At 43.8% G+C, this 27,187-nt stretch overlaps 1 protein-coding gene across 2 annotated transcripts in view; it reads left to right on the top strand.

The window, feature by feature from the left end:
• The window catches only part of RAPGEF4 (Rap guanine nucleotide exchange factor 4), a 980,403-nt gene that overhangs the window by 845,719 nt on the left and 107,497 nt on the right, over window positions 1-27,187 (top strand). For both annotated transcript variants that reach the window (XM_078681558.1, XM_078681557.1), the window contains 2 exons: window positions 8,851-8,997; window positions 24,565-24,662. In XM_078681558.1, the coding sequence (XP_078537684.1) occupies window positions 8,851-8,997; window positions 24,565-24,662 (245 nt within the window). The remainder of the gene's footprint in view (window positions 1-8,850; window positions 8,998-24,564; window positions 24,663-27,187) is intronic.

Below are 27,187 nucleotides of genomic sequence, written 5' to 3'. Positions count from 1 at the left end.
CCACCTGGTGCTCGATATGCTCCAACAACCCAGAACAATCAGAGATGTCAGCCAAGCACTGATACAAGGCCTTAACACAGGAAATCAGGGGATTGAGCCACATAAGTACAATAAATGCCAACTCTGATGGTGAGGTGGGAGCCTGAATACACTTTCCGGAGGGAGGCATCCACCTTCTCATCCATGGTATTCTTGACCACAGCATCCTCCGCCATGGATGTCCTCCCCACCAGATTGGCTACCAAGAAATCAATGGGAATTGAGTCCAGCACCTTTATTTTGCATATCTTGCAGTGACATCTTGGCCATGAGCCTAGGCAGTTTGATATTGCCAGGATCTTTCCACTCCCTTTTCAGTACTTCATGAACGTAAAGATGAACTGGAACATCAATAGTGAGAGAACTCTGAAACTGGCTCAGGAGCGACCTAGTAGAAGTGCCCGTGGTCTCATCGTCTGTAAATTCCATGTTCGCCTTCACATGTTTAAGCAAATCAGGCAACATGTCCCGACCAATATATTTTCCCTTATGCTAATCAAGGCACAGACTCCTCTAAAGAATGAGATGATGGTACTGGGAATGATTCATTAGGTTTACCACCTTCACCCATCTCCTATAACATTTCCCTAATCAAACGTCTAATTCTGGTATCCACATCCTCCCTGCGGGGCTTTGTCTGATTAGGGGAATGTGAAGAGGCTGAGGGAGCAGAGAAAGACATCTCTGCACGCCTCCTCTTTCTTGATTGCTTTTCACCAAAAACAACAATAAAGCAATCTACTCCCCCATACTACAGTAGATGTGCTACTCGTAGGTCAACCGCTTTCGGTACTCACCCGGGTCTGGCATTTGTAGGCGTCTTGAACCTCTATCAACCAGCAAAAGACTGCAATCACAGCAGACACACGTGTGCACTCCACTCCCAGCATGCATGCTCTGTATCGCCATGTTTCACTCTGGAAATCAGGCAATCCTGCAAGCACACCCAATATTGAGATCCCTGGGCCCTTTCTGTAACCGTCTGGATGTGCATTCCCTGGCAGCCAGGAAGAGGCGCACTAAGTAGTGTCACCCGGAAGTCTGGCCAGAGAAGATCTTCGATTTACCCTCCACACGTCTCCCTGCAAGCCTGGCAGGCAGGGAGACATGCATACCGCCTGCCATCATTTCCACTCTGCTATGATGACAATCCACCAACACCAAAACTGCCACTCCAGCTGTGCAGGAGCAGCCTCAATCCTCGTCCCTTTCTGTCGGGAGACAAAAAAGAACACAAGGAATGCTGGGTAAGTACCACTTAGATACTCTCTGTAGGAGGGGCTTGAGTAGAGGTTCCAGTACTCCTTTCGTTCTTTTTTCTGTCTTGGAGATCGCTATATCTCACTTTGTAATGAATGGAACGGGACAGGAGGGACCTGGTGATAATATGTACCCTGCAGATAACAGAACTGTATTTTATGTAGCTCGCTCAGTAGGTTACTGCATTTGTCTCAGAGATCCTTTTGTTACTTGCAGCTCATATGAATCAGCCCTAATATAGTACATTGAGCTATGAACTGTCATCAAAAAGCTGCATACAAACTGCATGGTGTAGATTAGAATGTTCTGTTTTTTCCTGCAGTCTTTCATTAGCCTAATGTTTGTGCAACATATTCCTATTGATAGGAATACATTCTTATTAGTAAAGCCAACCACTGTGGTACGTAGTAAATCCTGTGTTTGTGCTTCTCCAGACCAAACACTCAAAATATACTGCCTACTAGTATCAATGACATGTGACTCCTGCACCTTATAATTACCTCATTGTCTTATTTAACATTTCCTATAGACAGATTTAAACACTTATGATTTCTTGACTCTGTATAAAGTGTGTGTGAAGCAGAGTGCTCTGACACCTACTGGTATGATAGCACAATAAAACAAATAAAACACGTGTTAGAGGGGTACTGTGGAGAGATGAGGTGCACTGGTACAGCGTGGTAGGAAGAGAATGTATGGAGAAGGAGGTTTTGGGAGGCGCCAACTAAGATTCTTGCACTGGCAGTCACTAGCACTAAAGCTGCCCAGGGTCTGACCCCCAGTCATGCTGTGGTGAGCATCGACTCGCCCGTTGCTACAGACTCCCATAGAGGAGGTCTATTGCTGTTCCATCGGAACTATCCGTCCCTCAGACCTGATTGTTGGACCCTGTCCACCCCTGACGTAATCCCTTCCCCTGCGGAATGCTCTTGTGGACACCGTACGCATAGGCCCCTGTGCCATGCTAATAATAGACGACACCGTGCATATGCAATACATCGAGGCATTAATCAATATGTCCTGATGATGATCCCATATTAATCAGGGATCGAAACGGCGTCGACAGTATACACTTGATGATTTAAATGTTTTATTGTAAAATCACCTAAAGTGTACTTTAATATCAATTGTCTGTTTTAACTTTGAGTCACTTGCAGACTGTCCCTCCTTGCCTCTTATTTATATGTACGTCATATGTTTTCACATATGTGGTAGTTGGACACAGGTTGTGTCCTGCTTAGTAATTGTCTAATAAACTGGCTACATATAATTATACCTGTTATTAAAATCTGTCCGGCTGGACAGCAAATATAGATTTCAATTTTGGTCTGTATTCATTTGGTTTTACCATCATTCCTAAATGTTTGGGACCACTGTCTTTTGAAACATTATATACCCCCAAGGTCCCAGACCGATTGCTACTTTGGGTTCCCCTGTTCCTTGTAACAATGTGGTGAGCAGAAGCACCATTTGAATGACAGTTTTTCAGACTAATCGGTTTAGCCTTCTGATCAAAAACCTCACTAGGTACATAAATTACGTATGAAAATTTTGGGAAAACAATAGTCTGGCAATGCAACTAAAGCTGCCTCTGAGGCAAAACTTAATAAACTCACCCAGCCCAGCTACGGGGTCCTTTGTTTCTTCTCTGATTCTCCTTAGCAACGCTGCTATACTTACAAGTGATTTTTCTTGGTGTTTTTGTCAGCAAAAATATATCGCCTTTTTTTTCGTTGAAAGAAATCGTGTTTATCTTCAAGTTCCTTGCATATTGAGCAACAACAAAAATACAGATAATTATGTACATTTTCTACTCCGTAATATACCGAGAGTTGTTATGGAGTTTCTTCCACCGTGACAAAATTTAAATTTCCCTCTGCAGCAAAAACCAAGTAATTAGATCATCAGATGTTATTAGTCGTATATTAAGTATATTACCCAAAGGACAAATTACGTTTTATATGTTAGCCATGCAAGAAAAACAACGCACAACTTGGCAGCACCTCAGCGCAATAGTAACAGAGTGTCAGAGGCCTGCCAAGAATGGCTCACTCGTTTTGTCACAGGATAAAAATATCTGGACAGCGTTCCCAGCAGTTCGTTCGCTGCCTGCCTTCCAGAAAGTTCTTGAGAAGCACTTGGGAACTTCCACTCTCAGTTCTGTGCCACCCCAGCCCCGCCCACTCCTGTCTGTTAGGCTACATCAATGCCTCACACGTAGGTCCAAAATGCTAACTTGTGCGAGAAAGATTCACAAAAAAAGTGCCTGGGGATAAATAATGTTACTTGTTTTATTTTCATCTATTTTTCCAGCAAGATACACCAGCGGCTGAGGAGTGTTTGTGTCTGTGTTGAACAGATGCTACAATTTCCATATTTAGTTTAATGACTGCATACAAATATGCAGTGCCCCTCTCGTCTAAACAATCTTTTTTCTCTGTTTAACTACGTGTCGCTCATTTAGTTGCTGCACATTATCTTAAACAGAAAATGAAAGGGTGCTGGGAGGACAGCGCTGTTAGATCTGTTTTTTTCAGTTGCTTTGCCTGTGAAAATCTGTTCCCATCTCTAATGACGCAATTTGTTGAAATTCGGCGCCAAAACAGTTTTCACCCAGTTCGCAACATTACCACGTCACTCAGAACGAGTCACGTTTTCAAAGTCACTAACTACATTTATCTGTTATTTTTCTAAAAATCATTTAAAGCATAACTTGGGTACAATAATCTCTATTTATTGCCACAGTCCCCAAATGAAGACTTGAATTATGTCTCTTACTGTGATTAAAGATATGCACCTCTAATAAGCCTTCATTTGCATTACATTTCTTAAACGTGGTTTAGGTCTTTGGTTTGGTCTTAGATTCATTCATAGAGTAGGGATCAATACCCTGTCCCTCATTCCAAATTACCTGGAAAACGTGTCTTCATTTTCCCACCACCAGATTTAGCAATAATGGTGCTACAGGTTGTTCAGAGGTGGTGACATTCCAGCCCATTATAATTTGGACCAGGGGAGTAACACAGGCCCCTGCAGTGCAGGTAGGGCCCCAATCCTCCAGGGGGCACCAACTCTTCGACCCTCAGCTCGAGGCCAAAGCATATGTCTGAGATATGGGAGACTGGGGGCCTCTCATCAGATTCTGCGGGGGCATTACATTTGTGTTATTCCACTGAGTTTTTCCAGAGGTTCTATCAAGTAATGTGTAATTAACCAGAGAATCAATAATTCCCTATGCCCCAATAATTTCTTATTTTGGGCCTGGATTTTCGCCTGAAACTTTTGTCTATTTCAGAAGCCAAAACCTCATGGTGAAAGACTGTAGAATTCATTTGCCTTGATTTTGGACACTCTAAAATGCTGAAACATAAGGAGAGGACAACATGTAGAATTGCATTTCAATATTATAAGCACTAATGCCAAATGTCATCTATTTTAGGAATAATGACCGGTTGCAATTTCACAGTTCACCCAGAGGTGAAATAGTTGTGCTATGCACGTGCTTTCAAGCAACACAAACAATTCTCTAACTGATGGGCACATAGGTTTCTAAGCTCCGGTCGTATTTCTCTTCCATGCAATGGCAGAATGTAAGGCTTAATCCTTGGAAGCGGTGATGAAGGAAACAAGAAGCTAGCAGCAATGCAAAGCAGATAGGCTGTAAACACCTAACGTCCAGACAAAGGCTGTTTAGAAAGTGGGCTGTTTAGAAAGTGTGCGGTTTTATTGAGGAAAAAACTCTCTAAAATCAGTTAAACCTAAATGACATATAATAACCATCTAATGGAGTTTTAGGTATTGGGTCTTATAATGAATGTAATTAGACTAAGCTGAGCATCCAAAGCTTCTGGTCAAAATAGCCTCCAGATTGCTGAGTTTAGTCCTAATCCTGACAATTGAAGTGATCCCTTAAGCATTGTTTTTTTCAAACATCTTGTCTCATGGGATAATTTCATCTTCTCGCAGGAGATCAATTTTGCTTCTGATTGATAAGCGAGGGCCTGTAACCGAGCCTGGAAGCTTATGGCTTGTAGACTTGCTCAACTCTGAAGGGAAAATATTTCCAAAGATACTCAGGAGCTAGTTACTGCTCGGGGCTTCAGAAAAACAATTACTAAACTATTTCTCGATGTATCTTCATAAACAAACCAGATGACTAGATTGTATGTGTGTTAAACAGATTATATCTCAGTTTATGGCTGTGTTGACAGGGCTCATCTTTGATTTAAACTGCAAAGGTAGGGAATAATCTATACATTCCTGTAGTTCATAGTAAATCTTCACTCCAAGACTTGGGTATAGATTAAGGCTTCCAGTTCACAAGGGTTTTCTCCCTTGCCTTTTAATACAAACGTTTCTTCACACTGTAGGAAAAATACATCTACCCACCTTGCTTATGCTGACAATCTTATCCTTAGTCTCAAATACAATAGGCTTGCTAGACTTTTGAATCAGCAGCGTACATTCAAAAAGATAAATGCCCTTACCATCAACTTATCAAAATCCAAAATAGTAAATTGTCTTTGACTAAAGCAACACTTAAACAACACTTCCCTTTTGTTTTATGACCACAAAAAAATGAACAGGTTCGGAAATACCCATATCTTGGAGTTTTAACAGATGATAACCTGAATTTATCATCCCAATTGTCATCTGTTTGGCAAGGTAGTCTTGGTATTGGCAATGGTTTGGTTCATGGCTTCTCTAAGCCGATGCACTTAGGAGAAAGTTTTTCAGCTTACAAAACTATACTTATTCCAGTATTCTTTGTAGGGCCGGTTGTCTTTTTGCGAAGTCAAAATTGTGAACTTGACATTATAATTATAAAGTGCATGTGCAAGTTGTTTGATCTGACGTACCAACACTTCTATGTAGAATTTGGCTTGAATTCAGACTAACACCTATAGTTTCCCTGGCAGACATGAATAGCACTCAATACTTTTCAACATGTGCCTTGGCAAATCTGTACTGCCTAAAAGATGTACCCTACACTGAGGACTCGGTTCTGAGTTTAGCCGAGTAGATTTCCAGGCGTAATTCTGCTCTGCTAAATTATTAATGGACAGTGTGAGAATTTGGGTTGCTGTTGGGGGAGGGGTGAAACCCTACTCAAGTAGCAACCACAATCCTTGTCAGGGTGAGGCACCAGAAAACCCCAAATTAACCTGTGCTCAAACCACTGGTAGGATGACAACGAGCAATCAGCCTTAACTTAGAGGCAATGTGTTGAAGTTTTTTCTCACCTCAAACAGTAATATAGTGAAAAAACAACACAAGAAAAATTCCAAAACCAATCTAGAAAAATAGAGCAAAATGTATTTAATCAAATAAATCAAGAAAGACATTAGAAAAATCCAATGAGTAGAACCGAAGAGATGCAATTTTAAACATTAAAGTGACAATAGCACCAAAAAGCCCTAAGCGCCATTCGCAGTTATCTGGTTGTGGGAGACCAGGAGAAAGTCACAAGTTCAAGCCGACCACAATAAAGGGACCAGGTTAGTCCCCCTGACAGGCCTACCATGATGTAAGTGTGGGATGGATACAGGTACCAGGTTAGTCCAGCTGAAAAGTTACCTTCTCAGTCCAATGTAAAAAGTCCAGTTCGTGGTAGAGAGGGCTACGAGGAGCAGGAAATCATTGATGGGTTTTCTTTGTGACAGGAAGAGCAGGCTGGGTGTTACAGACGGTCATCGCTGTAGCGCAAAGATCCTGTTTTTGTTGTGGGTGGTTGAGCCAGAGGATCGCAATGGCTTTCCCTGTGAGCAGTAATTCTGTAGCGCAAAGTGTCTGATTGGCGGAACTACGCGTTGACAGGCAGTGCGAGCAACAAGGTTTTGGTGCCATTGGTCACATTCAGGGTCATAACGAGGTTAAATCTTCAATTCAAATCCACTGACACCACACCGAAGATCTAGACCTGAGGAGCACCACCTGGAAGTCAGGGGGCTGCCTCTGCAGCATCTGGGTGCTGGTTCAGGTGTCCGAACAGGTGGCCAGCAGACAAGCTCTTGGAGTCACTTTGGGAGACCTGGGTTCAGGTGCTGGTCCAATCCCTCTGACTCAGCAGGAGGGCAGCAATCCAGTAAGGACACAGTCCAGTAATGCAGTAGTCTAGCAGTGCAGCAGTCCAGCAGAGTGGCAGTCCTTTTAGAAGCACAGTAGTCCTTCTTCCTGGCAGAGTGTCCACAGATCCAGAAGTGTATTGAAGCGTTGGTGTCTGAAATTCAATATTTATGACTGGTGGCTCCTTTAAAGTGGGAGAAGCTTCTAGAGATTTCCCTTTGAAGTGCACAGGTTTCCTGTCTCCACTAGCTCCAGAATAACTACAGGGGGTATGCAGCCTTTTGTGTAGTGGCAAGACACAGCCTATTCAAGTGTAAGAATCACTGTGCCCAGCTCCGCCCTCCGATCCTGCCAGTTATGGCCCATCAGGCACACCTAAGCTGTGTCATTTTTTTTAACTGTAATTTAAAATCCAACTTTAGCATAATAAATTATTTTTCATTACAAATCCAAAGACACCAAACAGGAACTGGTTACCTGTTCCTATCTGGAAATTACAGCTTATCATATGTAATAAGGTAACTCCAATGTTCTCCTAAGGGAGAGGTACACCTTACAGTTTTGAAAAACGAATTTAAGAGTTTTTCACTACCAGGACTTGTAAAACTAAAACTAAAAAGTACATGTCCAGCTTTTTAAATACACCTCACCCTGCATTCTGGGCTGTCCAGTGCCTACCCTAGGGGTGACATATCTATTAAGTCTAATAAGTGTTATTTTGGAACATGTCTTAAAATCTGAATCCAGTGCGCCTGGCGGACATTTTCCAGAATGACTATGAAGACTTTGTGCTCCACTGGGGATCTCTGGTGCCCTTTCTGTCTCGTGGTCTGCCCTCTGCGGTCTGTCCGCCGACGGTGCGGGTTATGCACCTATTCCAGCTATAGATGCTCCCTGCTGAATCCTTTGGTCTCCAGGGGTCCCCTGGCTATATTATGGATTGGCGTGTTCCTCACCACTAGTTAATGTGCTAATGTCTAAGACTGTCTTAGCCGTATTATTTTCATATTGTTCTCATTATCATTTAGTCACCACCGGATGGGGAGGGGGGGGGGGGATTCTGTTTGTTATGGGGGGGGCGTGTTACATGTTCTTGAAACTGGCATCATACACTTTGTACAGGGATGTAGCAGGCATGGGGATTATGCGAAGCTGAACCCTTCATAGCTACCTGTATTGCAACCCCGGAAACTGCACACCCCCTTGTACCCTTGCGGTTGCCATCAACTGTATTTGATATTGTTTGGTTCTTAATAAAAAGACAAATTTGAAAAAAAACAACAGAATCCAAGATTTCTGAATGTAAATCAGTTTTTGTGGCTCTTAATATTATAAACATGAAAAAGTTGTAGTGGCTTGTTCCTTGTTTTTAGATTTCTCTGCATGGACTAAAGAAATAGTATTGCAAAGTATATGAATCATTATTTGAAGTGTGTGCAATAGTATTGTCATGTGTAATCATTTTCCTAATTCTTCTTTGAATAGTTCTCTTTAAGGTTTACTGCATTGACCATACCTACACTACGATTCGTGTGCAAGTGTCTTCATCTGTGAAGGAAGTGATCAGTGCTGTAGCAGATAAACTGGGTTCTAGTGAAGGATTGATACTTGTGAAGATCAGTTCAACAGGCGGTATTTATTTATTTATTTATTTGCTTATTAGAGTTTTAGAAAATATGTGAAAGACATTTTATACCCTTATTAGAAGACTGTGCAGCAAAACACTTAAGTCCCTCACAATATAAGTTTTTTGAGCATTCCAAAAGAAATGTCATTGCAACACCCAGAAGTGTTCCTCAAATGTGATATTAGTGAGATGGGGAAACCGTGCTGCTGTAAGGGTGTGACTCCTCTGGGTACTGTCTGAGGGACATAAATGCCACCAACCAATTGAGCACCAGATTTCTGGACAAATACCGCTGTGTGATTCCTGGCTTTTTCTGTTTAAACTTCCAGAATGTACTGGTTAGGGCTCCCAATACACAAAGAGGTTCAGTTACTTCTGGAAGGATGACCTTGGTCAGGGTAACCAGGAAAGACATTAAATAAACCAGTCCGATCAGAACAAAACTCAAAAAGCACAGCTTTCACTTGAGGGTATCCTGATGATGTTGGACCAACACTAGAGCATTTGTCTCCTCTCTGTCAATTCAAGCATCAAAATCTGGAACCATTTTAAACTTTAATTATCACCCCTCTCAGTGTTAACTGCTACCATGGGTGGAATTGGTTAAGAAAGAGTTTGGTTTTATTGTCTGACAAACAAAGGGCTACAGTGGTTATGATGGTGGATATTTCTTGTACAGTAAGGATTTGTATGCTACCTTGACTTCCCAGTCAATAGCATGTGAGACTCCAAGGAGATCAAAGCGTAGCCATCTTGCTGGGCTGTAAGCTAATTGTAAAAAATCACACAGTATCATTTAAAGAATTTGGGGCCCCTAGACAAGAGATATTTTGGAGGCCCATGTTTGTAACAACTTTGAATTTTATTACCCACTTTTTGCTAATTTAGGAAAGCTTAAGATACAAAAATACACTGAAGTGAGCTAGAGAGAAACTTCACTTTCCCAGGGTGCACCTTGGAAGCTGCTGGGGTCCCTAGTAATTGACAGGTCCACTGAAATTATGCGATTGTGGAGCCATAGAGTTTTTCACATAATTAAAGGTATACCGCTTTTTCCATGTAATCCATCATCTGCTGCATAATCTGCAGATTTTAACCAAAACTGTTTTTGTTTCTAGGTCTAAGGGTTCAAAAGTTACTAAAAATGCTGATAAATGATTTGCAGCTCAGTGGAAAGTCCTGTGCAAAGGTTAACTGTCACCTTTCTGTTGCTTATTGCTATATTCAAGTGTTAAAATGGTACTAATGAGGTGCAACCAATGCCCAGACAGTGTTAACAAGTGTAAAAATGACACACTAATGAAGTAATACTATCACAAAATGTGTCGCATTATGTTAGATAATTTGGCTTTTCTTGCAGTGTAATTTGCTCGATCCTGCCACATAATTTGGCCTTCCCATGCTACGTAATTCCGGTGGCCCTCATATTTGCCCATTTTACCCATGCCTTAAAACGTCTCCGAATACATAACACAAGGTGGAAAATCACTTCTTTGATTTCCTTTGGCCTGCTTGCTTAACGTTAAAGTGCCTTAAGATGCTGTTACCAAAATATCTGGTCAAAAGGAGTAAAACATATCAACATGTCTATGGACCCAATCTTAAATCACAAAAGTTGTTTTTATTTCATTCACAAAGTTCTTTAAATATGGTGTCCCTGCAGACTATAGTACCTCTGTTAGCCATGGGACACTTCAAGACTCTTTCTACTTATGCCAGCATACTCCCATTCATCAAGACGTCTAACACTATCAGACTTGTTACATTAAATCCCTGTTTTGTCAATTTGTTATCCTTTACTCTGGAATTGCTTCTGCCCCAGATGTGTTTACCAAGATACTGGCTTCCCTAGTTGGCCATCTCCTGCAACATGGCATTTCTGTGTTTCCAGTCACAGGTCACTCCTCTAGTAGTAGGTAGGTTCCTGAAATCTGATGAGTGGCAGCTTGACCAGGAAAACTCCCACCTACAAAAAACCAAACAGAATTGATTGCAGATCATTTCTCAGCAGACCTGTGCAAAGCATTTCCTCACACTCGCCATCGCATAAAACTCCATGATCCGAAGGATAGAGAAATCTCAGGGATATACATGCTGGTCAAAGGGAATCTGACCGCTTTCCCCCATGTGTGGCTTTGGTCACATCTAGAGCATTTGGTGTACAATATGTTATCTCACTAATCTCCCAGATTGAGGCATTTTGATGGTTTATTCCCACTTTTCTCAGCACTTCCTAGCTCACAGATTCTCTGATAATATAACTAACTAGGCCTGTAATGTTTTGTGTGTAAAATTACTATTTTGTCTGTACTGGCAAGTGCCTCATGGTAGACATAGTGGTCTCCTATTACGTCAGTGGTGTAAAGACACCAATACATAAATAGTAAGACAAATTGATGGAGTATATATTTGTGTGAAAACAATAATGTGCATGTCTATAACCTTTACAAGTGAGGGGCTTCTTAAATTCTAAGGATGTCTTTCATAGAATTCCCAATATAACAGATTACAAGGATTGAAACAGAATGCTCAGAAACTCTGTGTTATGACTGGCATGCTAGGATGCTATGTACCACAAGGAATGTTTACTGCAGGCATTCAGGATAGCTGCCAACATTTGCAAGTTTGTGAGATTCCTGTGATTGTATGGAATATATCGTCCTTCTTGCCTTTACTCAGGTGTTCACACTACTACCCCACTAGAGCGGTGAGGTTTGTGCCCAGATGCTGTCCTCCTTCTGGGCACCTCTCCAACCTTATCTGCTCCTGAAAACATTCAAGTACAGGAGCTCCGAGTAGCGGGCCATGCAGAACCACCACAGGGAGGAAGGTGCATCCTTCCCCACATCCTGTCGGTCTTGTTGCTAAATTGCTCTTCGACTGTCAACATCTAACCTCCAGCTTCTTGTCCACCACATGGAAGAAAGTGCATCCTTCGCCACATCCTGTGAGCCTTCTAGCTAAGTTGTTCTTACACAGTCAACATCTAACCTCCAACTTCTTGTATTCTTTACTGCATCACTAGGTATGCAGTTAACTGTGTTTCCAGTATATTACACATGTGGTTCTTAGTTTCATAAAAGCACCACTACATTTGGAGATGCTTTTATATGTTTATTGTATTTTTCAGATTGGAGTATTATTTGAGAGAGTGAAAGCCCACTTAAAGTAATAATCACAATCCTTGTCAGGGTCAAAAGCAAAAGTCACTAACATTAACCTATGTGTAACCCTCTTGTTGCTTGGCACAAGCCACCAGGCTAATTTAGAAGTCAAGTGTGAAGTATTTATACAGTCCTCAAACAGTATTAAAGTGGAAACACAACACTAGAGTAACTTTTAGTAAATAAAATGACACAAAAACAGCAAACTCTAGTCAGTTGAACCAATGTTATCATTTTTTTTAACTTTGTGGTTACAATAGCACCCTACCAGGTGGTATTAAGCACCAACAACAATCACCTGGGTGCTCTTGAAAGGGACAAAGTCTAAAGCTAAGACTGACTGTGATGCAGTGTGGGTCAAATACAGGGACCAGGTTCATCCCAATGAACAGTTTTCCCTTTGTACTACGGCCCTAATTATGACTACAGCGGTCCATTGGACCGCTCTGGCAGTCCGACAGCCATATTGCAAGTGCAGGGGTAGGACCGCCACAAGATTGATGTAGCTGCCTGGGATCCGTGATTCCGCGGCTGTGGCACAGCGGTCAGAGGAAGTAACATGCTGGCAGTGCTGCTGCAGCACCGCTGAGCATATTAAGAGTTTCCTCACCGCCCTCCTCTTCATGGAAACTAAGGGGGCCCTTACAGGGTCTCCTGTCACCTTTGTGCATGGGGGTGCATGAAGGGTGGCACACCTCCTGTTCCCACGCAGGAAGAAATGCACAACATGGTGCATTTCTTCCTGTGCAGGTTCATGCTGTGATGCTCCAACAGAGGTGCATTTCTAAGGCTCTCCTTTGAGCCTTAGAAAGGCATTGCCATGGGTCCGCCACTGCACAGACTGCCCACCAAGATTAAACTTGTAATCTAGCAGGCGTTCTGACCATGAGTTTAGCGGTCTTCCTAAGGGCACTGGCTACCCGAAGGAAGATCGCCAAACTTGTAATCAGGCCCTTAGTCTTTGGAATGGAAGGCAAAAATCCTCAGCAGGGCAAGGCAGCTGGCTCTGGTTGAAGAGGGCACCACGTCATCAGATAGCTACTGGACAAAGTCAGGGTGAAGCCATTGACTTTTGGTGGGAAAGCTCTCAGTAGGCGAAATGTGAATTTTATGGCCAGAGTTTGTCCCTCGCTGGCTGGATACTTTTTCTTGCCTCCACCTGGTGAGGATTTCTACATTCGTACTTAGTCACCTTTTTTGACCTTCGATTCTTCCAGTGGGGCAGGGATACAGAATGTAGCCAAAAAGGGCTTCACTAGGCCAGAAACCTTCTCTGCGAGGTCCAGCTGAACCGGATTTGCGGCTGTGGAAAAGAATGGTGCGGAAGCAACCTGGGTCTTTGGCCCAGCGGCGTTGCACCATTGTTGGATCTGCTTGACAGTTTGTTCTCGGTCCTCCGTCATTTGTAAGAGTGAAAACTTTCCAAAAAGTTTCTACATTTCAGGTTTCAAGAACCTTCAGAAGGAGTACAGTATGACACCAGTCAAGGCAGGACAGTACAGTGGAGGCCAAGAATCACTCCGGCAGAGGCCAGTAGGAGGGATCTGGGCTTGTCCAGTTGGAACTGGTCAGCTGAGAATGCATAAAAATACCTATTGGAGCTTGTTATGTTCCTGTAGCCCAAAGAGGAGGTCAAACATATATTTATAACCCTTGGACTCCACTTCTTCTTCCGGTTCTGTATAGGAAGGCAAAACTGTAGTGAAATACCTTGCAAAGGATGATCATCTCCGACAAATAAGATTAGTAAATTATGTGCAATGTATCAATCGTTTTGAAAACATCTCAAAATAGAAAGATTTTCAGAACTTTCATGAAGTAACATTAGTTCTCGCGATCACTCAATGTTGGTCTAGACCACTCCAGAAGTGCGGCCAAATAACATTATAGTTCATGCTCACTATCCTTCTCATTCTTTTACTTATTATTTACTTGTCTAATGCTAAAAAAGACCAATTAAAGCAAGCACTTCTAAAAAACCAAATACCATAATTGTCTACTAATAACGAAGTGAATCGAACACTGAAATCAGACTTTAGATTGCTGGATATGGAGTCTGCTCACAAAGGTCAAGCCAGGGTCTCCTCCTGTTCATTACCATCTTGAAGTTATGAAAATGATAAATCAATAATCATTGAGTCTTTGTAGTAGTCATTGCAGCTTTTGCAGTCTATTTTTAATACCTTTCTTTTACAGGGTGAAGTCCCAAAATAATGTAAAAAGGCTGCTGTAAACCCCCTCTTAAAACAATAGGATGAGAATCCCATCATAATAAAAAAATACCTACCTGCTCCTTTGTTATGCTAAATTATTGAATGCAAATGTGTCAGAAGATATTTATAATCATCTACTGACTTCTTACTATCTGAGTCCACTGCAGGCTCGTTTTCAACCGGCAAAAACTGTGATATTATCTCTCTTCGATGTCTTGAGATCTCATATGGAAAAGGATTTAGTGTGACATGATGGATCCTGAAATTTTGTTAGACCGGGTTAGGGCGATGGGCATAAACTGTCCTCCCCTCAACTGGGTGAAATCATATTGAAAGGATCTAGTAAAAGCACAACTGTCCCATTTCCTAGTAGAAATCCTGTCAGTAAAATAAATCCTGCAGGTTTTGATATTGTCAGGGGGATAGTGTAGTCAAGGAGATGTGGGGGAGGGAGAGTGAATCTCAAAATTCTCAAACAAAAAAAACAGTGAGCTTTAGTATGGGGAAGTGCGCTGACCAAAATTCAGGATGGATAGTTTCCATGAGGAAAAGGGTCAGTACTGATTTGCATAAGGTGGGTCTCTGTCTAGAGTGGCACAGTTAAAGAAAAATGATGGGATGGGATGGGATGCTACCCAAGCTGTTGCCAATGGTTAGACTGCAAGAATGTATCCCATCACCTATTGGGCGTTTGATTGCCAGTAGTGTGCCTAGATTTCTGAGATTTGTGCAGCTTTCCAAGTCTCATACTGCTAATGTTTGTGACGTCAAAATAGTAGTACATTTGCACCCTTTCAAGGTGTGTGTTTATTGGTATACTAGTCACTATATATGTTTAAGTTTCAGCTCCAAAACATAAACAAGTTAAAATCTCAGAGTGAAATGAGAACGACAAGAAACACCAACACAGACAGAGCGACCCGACTCAGAGCTCCCAGATCCAACTACCAAGCCAGGAATGCATTTGGGGGTGTCACACCTCAAACACCTCTTTGAAGCTGTGCCCCTGCCCATCCCACCTGCGCCTGGTAGTTTTCCTTGGGAACTCATGATTAAGGTCACGTACAGTAAAATTGACTGGAATCTCTACCCTGGAATTACTCATTTTAAATGTACTTTCATTTCATACACACTTTTGTTTTTCGTTGCTATGAGAAGCCTTGAAGGTAGAGTTGTCAAATGAGTGCATTTAGGCAGAGATCCCTGTTTCTCTCTTCGCCTTTATTCAAACTATCTTATCAAGTGACTGATGGTCCCATGTACTAAGCTCGAGGTGCAAATAGAGTTGGCTGCGCCACCAGTTTAATAGGGTGAGCCAAACCAGAGCCGAGCCAAGCTAAGGGTTTGGCTTGGCATTAAGGTTCAGTACACGAGCCAAGCCACGAAAAAGTTTGGCATGTGTACTGTGCAACAAACTTAACATAAATACATGACACAGTCTCTTTAAAATTCAAAACAGTATGTTCGAGGCATGTGGGCTGCTGAATTCATATCTATAGCATAGATCGCCGCCTAGTGTTGGGTCCGGATGATTGCACATTGTTGTCCTGGAAGAGTCTTCGAAGTATCACGAGATAGGTGGCTCCTCCCCTGGACTACAGTGCGCATGGGCATCGACTCCATCCCCAGATTGTTTTTTTTCCGCCATTGGGTTCGGATGCATATTTGATCTCTCCAGTTCGGAATTGATAGAAACTTTCTTTTCGGCCCTAAGGCCTTTTTCTACTGCGTCGGTATTGTCTTGCGTTCGGTGCCCAGCTCTGTTCCGGCTCAGTTCCCGAGTCGGACGTCCAGAGGAGTCGCGTGGCTCTTCGATGCTCGAGGCCCAGTCAACGCAGCCAGACTTATTCGACGACACATCATGGAACGGAGCCCGTTCAAGAGATGCCCCGTGTGCAACTCCAAGTATCCCCACATCGACGTCCACCCGGTGTGCAACAAGTGCCTGTCGCCGGATCACGATAAAGCCAACTGTATGGCTTGTTCCCGTTTTCGCTCCAAGAAGACTATTCGACTTCGGCCAGGAGGCCCAGCAGGCGGACCCTGATCCGGTGAACATTTTCGAGGGGGAAGAAGCGGACGAGCAGGAAGGTCGAGAGCCGATTTCAACTCCAGCGGCGGAGATCGACCCCAACTACGACGCAGACGTCGAAATGCTCGATACAGAAGATGTCGTCGACGAGGTAGGAGACGACGATGAGGCCTATGGGGCACGGAAGATAGCTCAGGTGACGAGCTATGCCCCGTTCGAACATTGACTAAGGCTCAGGTCGAGGGATCGCCACATGGCCTTACCCAAGATCTTGCACCTGAATCCACGGTCTCGCCTCCGGGCCAGGCTACGGACACTTCTACGGAGCCGACATTGGTCAAATCGAAACCGAAAGTGAAAGCTTCGGTCTCGACAAAAGCGAAAGTGGTAGAGGCGCCATCGAAACAAAAAGCGCCTGTCGCCTTGGTCGGCTCCACGTCTTCAGGCCTGTCGGTGCAGACGAAGCCACAGAAGGTTGTCGAACCGGTGAAGTCGCTCAAGGGCGTCGATCCGAAGACTGGGGCACCAAAACCGCTTGTCAAGGCCGCCGACCCGAGACCGTCGGCGCTGAAGGCCGTCGACACGGACAGAGGACTCGGACCTCCGAAAGCTGTCGATCCTGCTCGTCGGCCGGAGAAGGCCAAAAGTACTGTCGCCCTCGAGTCTGCACATGGTGGTGGATCGAGAGCACCTGTCGCGTCGACGAAACCGTCCGCATCCTTCACGAAGCAGGTGTTGGACTCGTTGCAACGCATCAAGGACAAGGCTTCCGCGGTCATTCCGAAGGATACTTCCACCCCGAAGCCCGCTGTGAAGCCGCAAAAGTCGTTGGTGCAGATTCAGTTCACGCTGCTGCCGAAAGTGGCGCCGAAGGCGTTCGCGCCCAGGACGGTCGTCGACGCGTCCACGAAGGTGTCCACGGTGCCGAAGCCTACTCCTGCAGTTTTCAGCACAAAGCATCGACAACCCCTAGTGGAGGAGCAGTCGGAACAATTTATCGACGCCGACACCGGTAAACTTTCCATCTACAAGCGAAAGATCACACCGGCACAGCCTATGGAGTCCTACACGATTCCTTTGAAGAGGAAAAAGGCTTCTACGGATTCCCCAGTTCTTGTTGAACTAATTAATCCACGTGCTCAGGATACTGCTCCAATCTCGCCCAATTACTCAGATGTGGAGGCTGGGGAAGGGGACGATGAGGAGTACAACTACCCTGTCGACACTAATCCTGAGGATCACCATGACACATGGACAGATGCTGGGGACCCAGGGGATCCGCAAACTGCCCCGGACACTCCAGTATATACGGTCAAAACCTCCCCTACTGAGGATTCTGCGGCATTTAATGCACTGATTGAGAGGGCAGCTAAAAATCACGACGTCCAGCTGCATGCTGACCCTATTGAAGTGGACTTTCTGTTTGATACCTTTTCCACCTCTGAAAAGACTGTCAAAACTCTGCCAATGCTGAAGGGTGTTTTAAAACATGCTGCAGACATTTTTAAAGAACCCTCACGTGCCAGGGTTATAAACCCCAGAATTGAAAAAAGTACAAGCCGGCACCTGGCGACCCCACATACACCAAGGGCCAGTTGCCGTTGGACTCCCTGGTTGTTTCTAATGCCCGGAAGAGGGCAAATTCACAGACTACTGGTGATGCTCCTCACCCTGACAATGAATCTAAAGTGCTAGAAGCATCAGGGAAGAGGGTGGCGGCTCAAGCAGCCAATATCTGGCGTATTTCGAACACGCAGGCGCTCTTGGCCAGATATGACAGGGCACACTATGATACACTTGAACCCCTGTTACAACACTTGCCAGATGAGTATAAGGAGGCAGCAGAGATGCTCATTCAAGAAGGGAAGCTCATCTCCAATGCTTCAATTAAGTGTGCACTGGACACAGCAGACACCGCGGCCAGGGCCATTAACACAAGTGTAATGTTGCGGCGTCAGACCTGGCTCAGAATCTCCGGGTTCAAACCGGAGATACAAACCACCATCCTCAATCTGCCTGTAAACCCTGATCACTTATTTGGACCTGAGGTGGACACCACCCTGGAAAAAATCAAAAAGGACACCGAGACTGCAAAGTCTATGGGGGCTCTCCAGTCCCAGCAGTTCCGGGGTAGTACTTTTCGTCGCTCAAGCAATAGAGGTGTTTCCAGAGGTCAGATGTCCCAGCAAACACAGTACCCTAAAAGTGGTGCACAAACCTCTTACAACAAGCAGAGTAGAGGCGGATATCGCGGCAACAGCACCAAGGGCAGAGGTCGTGGAAACAACAACTCCCGATCCTCCGCCGCCAACAAACAGTGACACCTTGTCACTGCCCCCCGTCCATACAACACCTGTCGGGGGGAGACTCCAACAGTTCCTGCCAGTCTGGAAATCCATCACCATCGACAGGTGGGTCAGAAAACTTATCCAGTACGGTTATTGTCTGGAGTTAACATCCACTCCACCCAACATCCCCCCAAAGCAACGTCCTATGTCCACAGAGCATTTGCACTTATTGGAGGAAGAGGTGCTCGTCATGCTGCAAAAAGGGGCAATCGAGCTCGTGCCAGTGTAACAAAGAGGCTCGGGAGTGTACTCCCTGTACTTCTTGATCCCAAAGAAAGACGGGTCCTTGCGACCCATACTAGACCTCAGGCCCCTAAATCAGTACATTCTCTCAGAACACTTTCATATGCTCACGGTGCAGCAGGTTCTTCCGTTGCTCAATCAAGGGGATTTCCTCGCAACATTAGATCTAAAAGACGCATATTTTCACATTCCACTACATCCGTCACACAGAAAATACCTCAGATTCACCATTCAGAATCAACATTACCAATTCAAGGTCCTCCCTTTCGGAGTGACCACAGCGCCCAGGGTGTTCACAAAATGCCTGGCGACAGTGGCCTCCGGAGACAAAACGTTCACGTCTACCCTTATCTGGACGACTGGCTTGTCCAAGCACAGTCGGCCCAGCAGTGCGCTGCCAACATGTCCCACACCATTCACCTTCTTCACGATCTGGGATTCTCACTGAATTACCCAAAGTCACACCTTCAGCCCGCCCATGTGCGGCAGTATCTAGGCACGACAATAAACACTCTGGCAGCCACAGCACAGCCAAATTCGGTGAGGATCAACAGCATTCTGTTGCTAATACAGAAATTCAGACCGCAACACTCGCTCCCAGCAAGAGTGTTCATGCAGTTGATAGGCATGATGGCCTCCTGCATCTTCATAGTCCCGCACGCGAGACTACATATGCGTTCGCTTCAAGAGTGCTTAGCACATCAGTGGAATCAGGCTCACGGACAGTTGAAAGACCTAGTGTTGGTGAGCGGTCGTGCATACAACTCTCTGCATTGGTGGAATCCACACAACCTTTGCAAGGGCCGACCGTTCCGGGAGCCTGTGCCACAGCTCATCCTGACGACGGACGCATCTCTCCAGGGTTGGGGAGCTCATGTACTCCACTACATAGTGCAGGGACTATGGACAACGCAGCAAAAGAGGATGCACATCAACCACCTAGAGCTGATGGCAATCTTCATGGCAATGAAGGCCTTCAAAGTACATCTGTGCAACAAAGTCGTGTTGATCCGGACGGACAACATAACGGCCATGTACTACATTCAAAAGCAGGGAGGTACACACTCTCCACAGTTGTCTCATCTGGCTCAAAGCATGTGGAAGTGGGCCATTCAGAGGAACATCTTCCTCATGGCGGAACACCTCCCAGGCAAGGACAATCAGATGGCGGATCTGCTCAGCAGGTACAGCCACTAAATGCACGAGTGGGAGATACATCCATCAGTGCTGGATGTATGACGTTACAACGCATACTTTTACTCCGCGTACCATTACAACGCGGTATTTACAACGAATACCGTTACAACGCATAGCGCTTTGGGGTGCTGGATAGTGGTAAGTATAATTTACTATTCTAACTCCAGTCCCCGTGGACCCTAGGGAAGGTGTTGGATAGTAAATTAAACTTACCTCTTATCCTAGAGCGCCCCCCAGCGCAATGCGTTGTAATGCCATGCGTTGTAATGCCCGCGTTGTAATGGTAGTGCGGAGTAAAAGTTGCGTCGTAACGGGTGTATACCATCAGTGCTCCACCCGTACTTCCAGCAGTGGGGTCATCCAGAGATAGACCTGTTCGCCACGAGGGAAAACGCCAAATGCCAAAGCTTTGCCGCCAGGTTCCCGCACCCACAGTCGCAGGGCAATGCGATATGGATGAACTGGTCAGGCAAATTTGCGTACGCTTTTCCCCCAGCACCTCTTATACCGCTGGTGGCACGAAAGCTAAAGCAACACTCGATGACGCTCATCCTGGTTGCTCCAACGTGGGCACGCCAACCATGGTACACCACGTTTCTAGAACTTTCCGTGGTACCGCATCAAAGGCTGCACCTCACACCCAGACTTTTGACACAGAGCCATGGCGACATTCAGCACCCAGATCCGCAACAGCTCAACCTGGCGATCTGGCTCCTGAGGTCTTAGAGTTTGGCTACCTCAACTTACCTCCTGACTGCATGGATATCATACAGGAGGCAAGAAAGCCCACCACCAGAGCATGCTACGCAGCAAAATGGAAGCGGTTTGTCATTTATTGCGTGGACCACAACATTGACCCGCTTGACGCGTCCACGCACGACATCATTTGTTATCTCTTGCATCTGTACAAATGCAATCTGGCATATGCTTCCATTCTGATACATTTATCCGCCATAGCGACTTATCTCCAAAACAGGCAGCATCTCTCCCTTTTCCGAGTGCCTGCCATTAAAGCTTTCCTAGAGGGGCTCAAACGAGTCATTCCTCCCAGGACCCCACCTGCTCCTGAATGGAATCTTAATGTGGTACTCACCCGCCTGATGGGTCCACCTTTTGAGCCTCTACATTCATGCGAGATTCAGTTCTTAACATGGAAAGTGGCTTTCCTCATAGCCATTACGTCACTGCGACGTGTTAGTGAGCTCCAAGCGCTCACTGTGCAAGAACCATTCATACAGATTCACTCCAACAGGGTAGTGCTGCGCACTAACCCTAAATTTCTTCCAAAGGTGGTTTCGCAGTTCCATGTCAATCAGACTATTGAACTGCCTGTGTTCTTCCAAAATCCAGAGACAGTGGCGGAAAGAATGCTCCACATTCTTGACGTCAAACGTACTTTAATGTACTACATTGATAGGACCAAAGATTTTAGGAAAACGAAACAACTCTTTGTTGCCTTTTCTGCCCAACACAAAGGCAACCCCATTTCCAAGGCAGGTATAGCCAGGTGGATCGTTAAATGTATTCAAATTTGCTATCAAAAGGCTAAGCGCACTTTAACGATCCCCCCAGAGCCCACTCCACCCGCAAGTTGGGGGCCTCCATGGCTTTCCTTGGAAATATCCCTTTAGAAGACATTTGTAGAGCAGCCACATGGTCTACCCCACACACATTTACGAAACACTACTGTGTAGATGTGCACTCCAAGCAGCAAGCAGCTGTAGGGCAGGCTGTTCTAAAGACACTTTTTCAAACGTCTGCAGCTGGCACAGGCGGCCGCCGTTAGGGGAGGGACTGCTATATATTCTATGCTATAGATATGAATTCAGCAGCCCACATGCCTCGAACTGAATATGCTACTTACCAGTATACATCTGTTCTTGGCATGTAGGGCTGCTGACATTCATATCGCCCACCCTCCTCCCCGGCGCCTGTAGCGGCTGCAGAATTTACACTTACTCTTAGCATGGCCATCGCTCACACTGTTACACTCCATCTTCGCCACAATGGCTAAAAACAATCTGGGGATGGAGTCGATGTCCATGCGCACTGTAGTCCAGGGGAGGAGCCACCTATCTCGTGATACTTCGAAGACTCTTCCAGGACAACAATGTGCAATCATCCGGACCCAACACTAGGCGGCGATCTATGCTATAGATATGAATGTCAGCAGCCCTACATGCCAAGAACAGATGCATACTGGTAAGTAGCATATTCAATTTCTTTAACATGCAGAAGCGTTTCACCTTAGAACATCAGGTTATATCATTGCATAGTCAGACATTCATTAAAGGTGACAATGCCAATAGTGAAATAAGATACCAGTCAGTAGTCATGTAAACCTTAAATGTGGCCTAGATTCTTAGATGGAGTAATTTTATAGTCTATAAAATCACATATAAGAGATGCTTGTACAGAGCACGTCCTGAAATTGAGGATTTAAAAGTACTCTCATATGGAAAAGGAGGATCTGTGAAATAAAATGTTTGCCTAGGATCACACAATTGGGACAAGCAGGGAAGAAGGTATTGTTTCCAGTTTGATATTCAGTCACCAGGTTTATATCTCTGTCTCTCTCACACTCCTGTTTCATTCAAAGATCACTTTGTTGTCTTTTATTTTTGGAGCATGACCAAAAACTAACACAGAAATAGCAAACCCGACTCAAGGCCACCAGCCCCAACTACCAAGACAAGAATGCACTTATTTGTTGGGTGTCACACCCCAAACACCTCCTCCCACCCAAAGCTACTTCCCTTGGAGTTATCCACACACTTGTTTAATGTCTATGTCACAACCTTGCTAAGAGAGTTGGCTGCAACAGGTTGCTGGATATATAATTATGCAGTTGATTTACAGCTACTGCTCTGTTTAGATGAAACCACCTTTAATCCACAGGACTTGCAAAATACTATGCTTTTTATGTGCATATTGATGAGAAATAATCGCCTAATATTAAATGCAAAAACATAAAAGTAGTAATCATTAATGACAAATATGATCTCTGCTCCTACTGATACTGGCCCTCTGAAATAGTCCTCTTCCTCTTGCCAAGAGTCAGCAAAACATCTCGTCATAATGATTGATAACCTTTACAGTAGACTTAACGGTGTCTAAATGTATCTTGTAACTAGAAAGAGTTTACCATATTGCTATAAGGAGCCTCTAAAAACAACAGTGGCAGCCATTATTTGCTCAAGACTTGATTATGCAAATACTACCTACACAGGACTCCCCAACAAGGGATCCCTATGGATTACAGATAGCAACCTCACAGACAAAATGAATTCCGCCTTCCCCATTCAATTTCAAAATTGCTCATAGGTCTTGGTGTGGTGCCGCGGCTAGGGCGACTGACTCCGGAATGTGGGGTTCACGGTTCGATCCCTGGCACCGGCGGCAGATTAGCCCAGCACCATGTGACTCTGGGCAATAGCTTGCTTAATCTTCCCGACGGCCCCCAGCGCCTAGAGACCCTTACGGGTGATTATGCGCTTTACAAATGTGGATTATTATTATTATTATTATTATTCAATAATTTATCGTACATCAAGCAATATAAATACCAAGCCCGGATTGTATGCAACAACACCGTTTTTTATTTATCAGTACATACAATTATTTTTTTACAGTTATTGTTTTCTTATTATTTCACAAATTCATTATATCACACTGAAACAAACCTTGTTTAGTTCATATATTGCACCCATAACACCACAGAAAACGATCCTGGGCCTAGCTTAGACACAGATCATATATTCTTAGCAATTAATCATTAATACAAATTCCATTCTTTCATAGTTCACATAATAATTTTTCATCACATATACATATTACCATCTTCTTAGTGACGTCATCATTATTTCTTTCATCACCCCAAGACCTCTGGTACCGGAATATTTTTGTTAGAATATTTTGTGACATAAATATTGTACCCTAAGTATTGTCAACAAAAATATTGATTCTTTGGAATTAATAATAGAACATCCACAACTAATGAGTTGGGTATAATTGATATTTCGGAAATAATATTTGTCACATGATATTTGTGACACAGAGCCTTCTTGACATTGATCCATCTTAGAGGTCAGGAAAAATATTGATGTTGTGCCACGTGCAGCCCCTTGAGGAAACAATTACCTAAGTGCATTAATTAATTAATTAAACCCTATGATAATCAGATTCATACAAAAGAATAAACATTTGGTTGATTTTAAAAACCTGTAGTAGACAAACATACCCTTTGACTTTGCTCTTTGGAAAATGAAATTTTCTATGTATTTATGTTCCCTAATTTTTATATGTATACTTATTTATGGTTATATTCCTGTAAAGTTTATTTGTACTGAACGTTTGCTTGATTACATCTTTGCAGAAAAAGTGGTCCTCAAACCTAATGAAGTGTCCGTGTTTACATCGCTGAGCATCAATGGACGTCTCTTTGCTTGCCCTCGAGACCAGTTTGATTCCTTGGTATGACATTATTTTTTATTTTACTTGTTTAGCCACAACACATCCTCCTGCACAGCACTTGAGGTGAATAGTGTGTCTTAATAAGCTGCGAGGTGTGTACATTTTGTTTACCATCACTTCTTCTTGGGTAAGGAAGTGCTCCAATAAGGATAGTATTGCTGAGTTCGTGGATAAAATATCATCATATTAGAGGCTGGTGCAAATGGGACTGGTTGTGTTGAAATCTCATGATAGTAGTATATAACAGTGAAATGAAGTCTAATAAATGTAAAGGTTAGCGCACACAATGACAAAAAGGTATGTAGGATTTGTATATAGCTTTATGTGTATAAATTGTGTAATGTAGCTTTTATACCTTAAATAAATGTGTTCATTTCAAAAGATATGTTTCCTGTATTCTAATCAGTGTTTAGTTTTAGCAGACATGAGCTAATGAGGCAGATGGAATTGAAGCAATTGCCCGATATCCTCAATATGGGGCACATTCAGAGTGCTACAAATCTTGGTTTGTAAGGCTGTATCTAGTAAATACAGATACTGCAGGATTTAACAGGTCATTCATTATTGCCCCAATCTGAGTTTGACATCTCAAAATAACATAATAATTCTGCATTTTTTCCTTTGATTTGCAATGTTGTATTTTCCTTCCACCTTGTGAACTGGGTGCAAGGAAAAAAGTAAATTTTTCATACTTCTCCCAATTTGAGTGCTGTGAGAAATTCGTCTTTTTGCATGGCCATACTCTTGTTGTTGACTGGTACTGCTGTTTTCTTAACACTGCACATTGAGGCACTGCTGCTCAGCACTACTGCCCAGTCCTCAGTGTATTTGGTCTAAACCCTAAAACATGATATATTGTCTAATCCCCAATTGGAAAATCCTCAATTGGCATTTATAATTATCCACTGAGGCTATAGTGTATAGTACACCAACGGCATGAAGGCTTAAACGTCACCCATGGATGCAACATATTGTGTGCAAGGGCGAACTAGTAACTCCTTGTAGAGCACCGCGGCGTAGAGACCGTCACTGTTTAAATCAGGTTCAAGGTGCACTGTCAATAACCAGTTGATGCCGTACAAAGTTGAGGCTTTGAGCGCCCAGTGTGTTCCAGCTATGGCACAGAAGTCCCCTGTTTGGAGGGGGCTTGCCAGACATAAAAGAGGTCACATGTACTAAGGGAATGGGAAATTATCTTTAATAAAGAAATACATACATTGTAAGCCTCAAATTAGAGAGAACTATGGCAAATAATAAGTAAAACTAAATATGAAAGGAAAGCAAGGTCCTATCTAGTCCTTAACGAGAAGCCTAAGCAATTTATCGTAATGTGAGGGCATGCACAACAAAGTTCAAGGTACAAAAATAAAAGAACATCTTTGCTGAAAATAATACCAAAAAATAATGGATATATAATAATCTATACCAAGTAAAAGAACACAACAATAAAGCACTCAAAAGAAAAAGAGTCCAAAAAGATTAAAATTCAGAAGGTGACTGGTAGGGCGAAAGATGACTGTTTTCATAATCAAAAAGAATTTGATTTTCTTAATCAGGAACATCCAAGTATGCCTATGCTGCACATACTTTCCGAAATCCATAGGAGCTTGGAACAACCGCGGGTAGGGCTATACTGTCAGGATGTGGGTCATTTCTAGAACCTTTAGGTCAGCACATCAACATCTACATTAAAGATGTGGTCCCAACTCTGGAGACGTATGTATGTGATAGTTCTTACATCAACCCAATAGAGGGCATGACATTTGATTCACATACCGAATTATTGGTGACCCTTGATATTAGTTAATTGTACAAAATATACCACAGCAAGAGAGTATCCATATTATTAAGCAGATACTTGATGCATGTCCTAGACCATGCAGTTCCAACTGAACTTATTACAGAGATTTTGACAATTGCTTTGACTTCTAATTATTTTAAGTACGGAAACCATTTCTACCACCAGTGTGGCAATACTTCTATGGGAGCCATTTTTGCCCCAATTCTGACGAATATTTGTGTCAATGAATTAGAACATCAATTTGTACTACTTGATTCCAGCTCTTTCAGATCCTCTATCACATGCTGGAAAAGGTCACTTTAAGATATTGTTATAGTCTTAAGTGCAGTAACGGCCCATCCCCTGCAAAGTGGCAGGGCAGGCCAGGCCAGAGGAGGAAAGAAGGAGGTGAAGGGAGAGTCGTGGGTAAAAAAAAAACCCATTAAAAAACGTACCTTAATGCCGCCGCATTGCACTCTTTCTGATTCTGGTCACAGGCTCCCAAAATGCACTATGGCCAATCCTGATGCTTCATGAAAGCAGCGTCAGGATTGGTCTGAGTGCCAGCAACTTGAGCTCCCAGGCAGACTGGGAGCCTGTGCCTGCTCTCTCCAGCCACAGCAATGCTGCTGGAGCTGGAGAGAACTTCACGGCGCAAGAGGGGTTTGGCTGGCCTGAGATGGCCAGCCAAACACCTCATGCGCAGAGAAGGCAGTGTCATCCCCTGGAACCACCTGCAAGACTC

The sequence above is a fragment of the Lissotriton helveticus genome, chromosome 3_1, assembly GCF_964261635.1.
Source record: "Lissotriton helveticus chromosome 3_1, aLisHel1.1, whole genome shotgun sequence".
NCBI lineage: Eukaryota > Metazoa > Chordata > Amphibia > Caudata > Salamandridae > Lissotriton > Lissotriton helveticus.
This window is presented reverse-complemented; position numbering and strand designations above follow the sequence as displayed.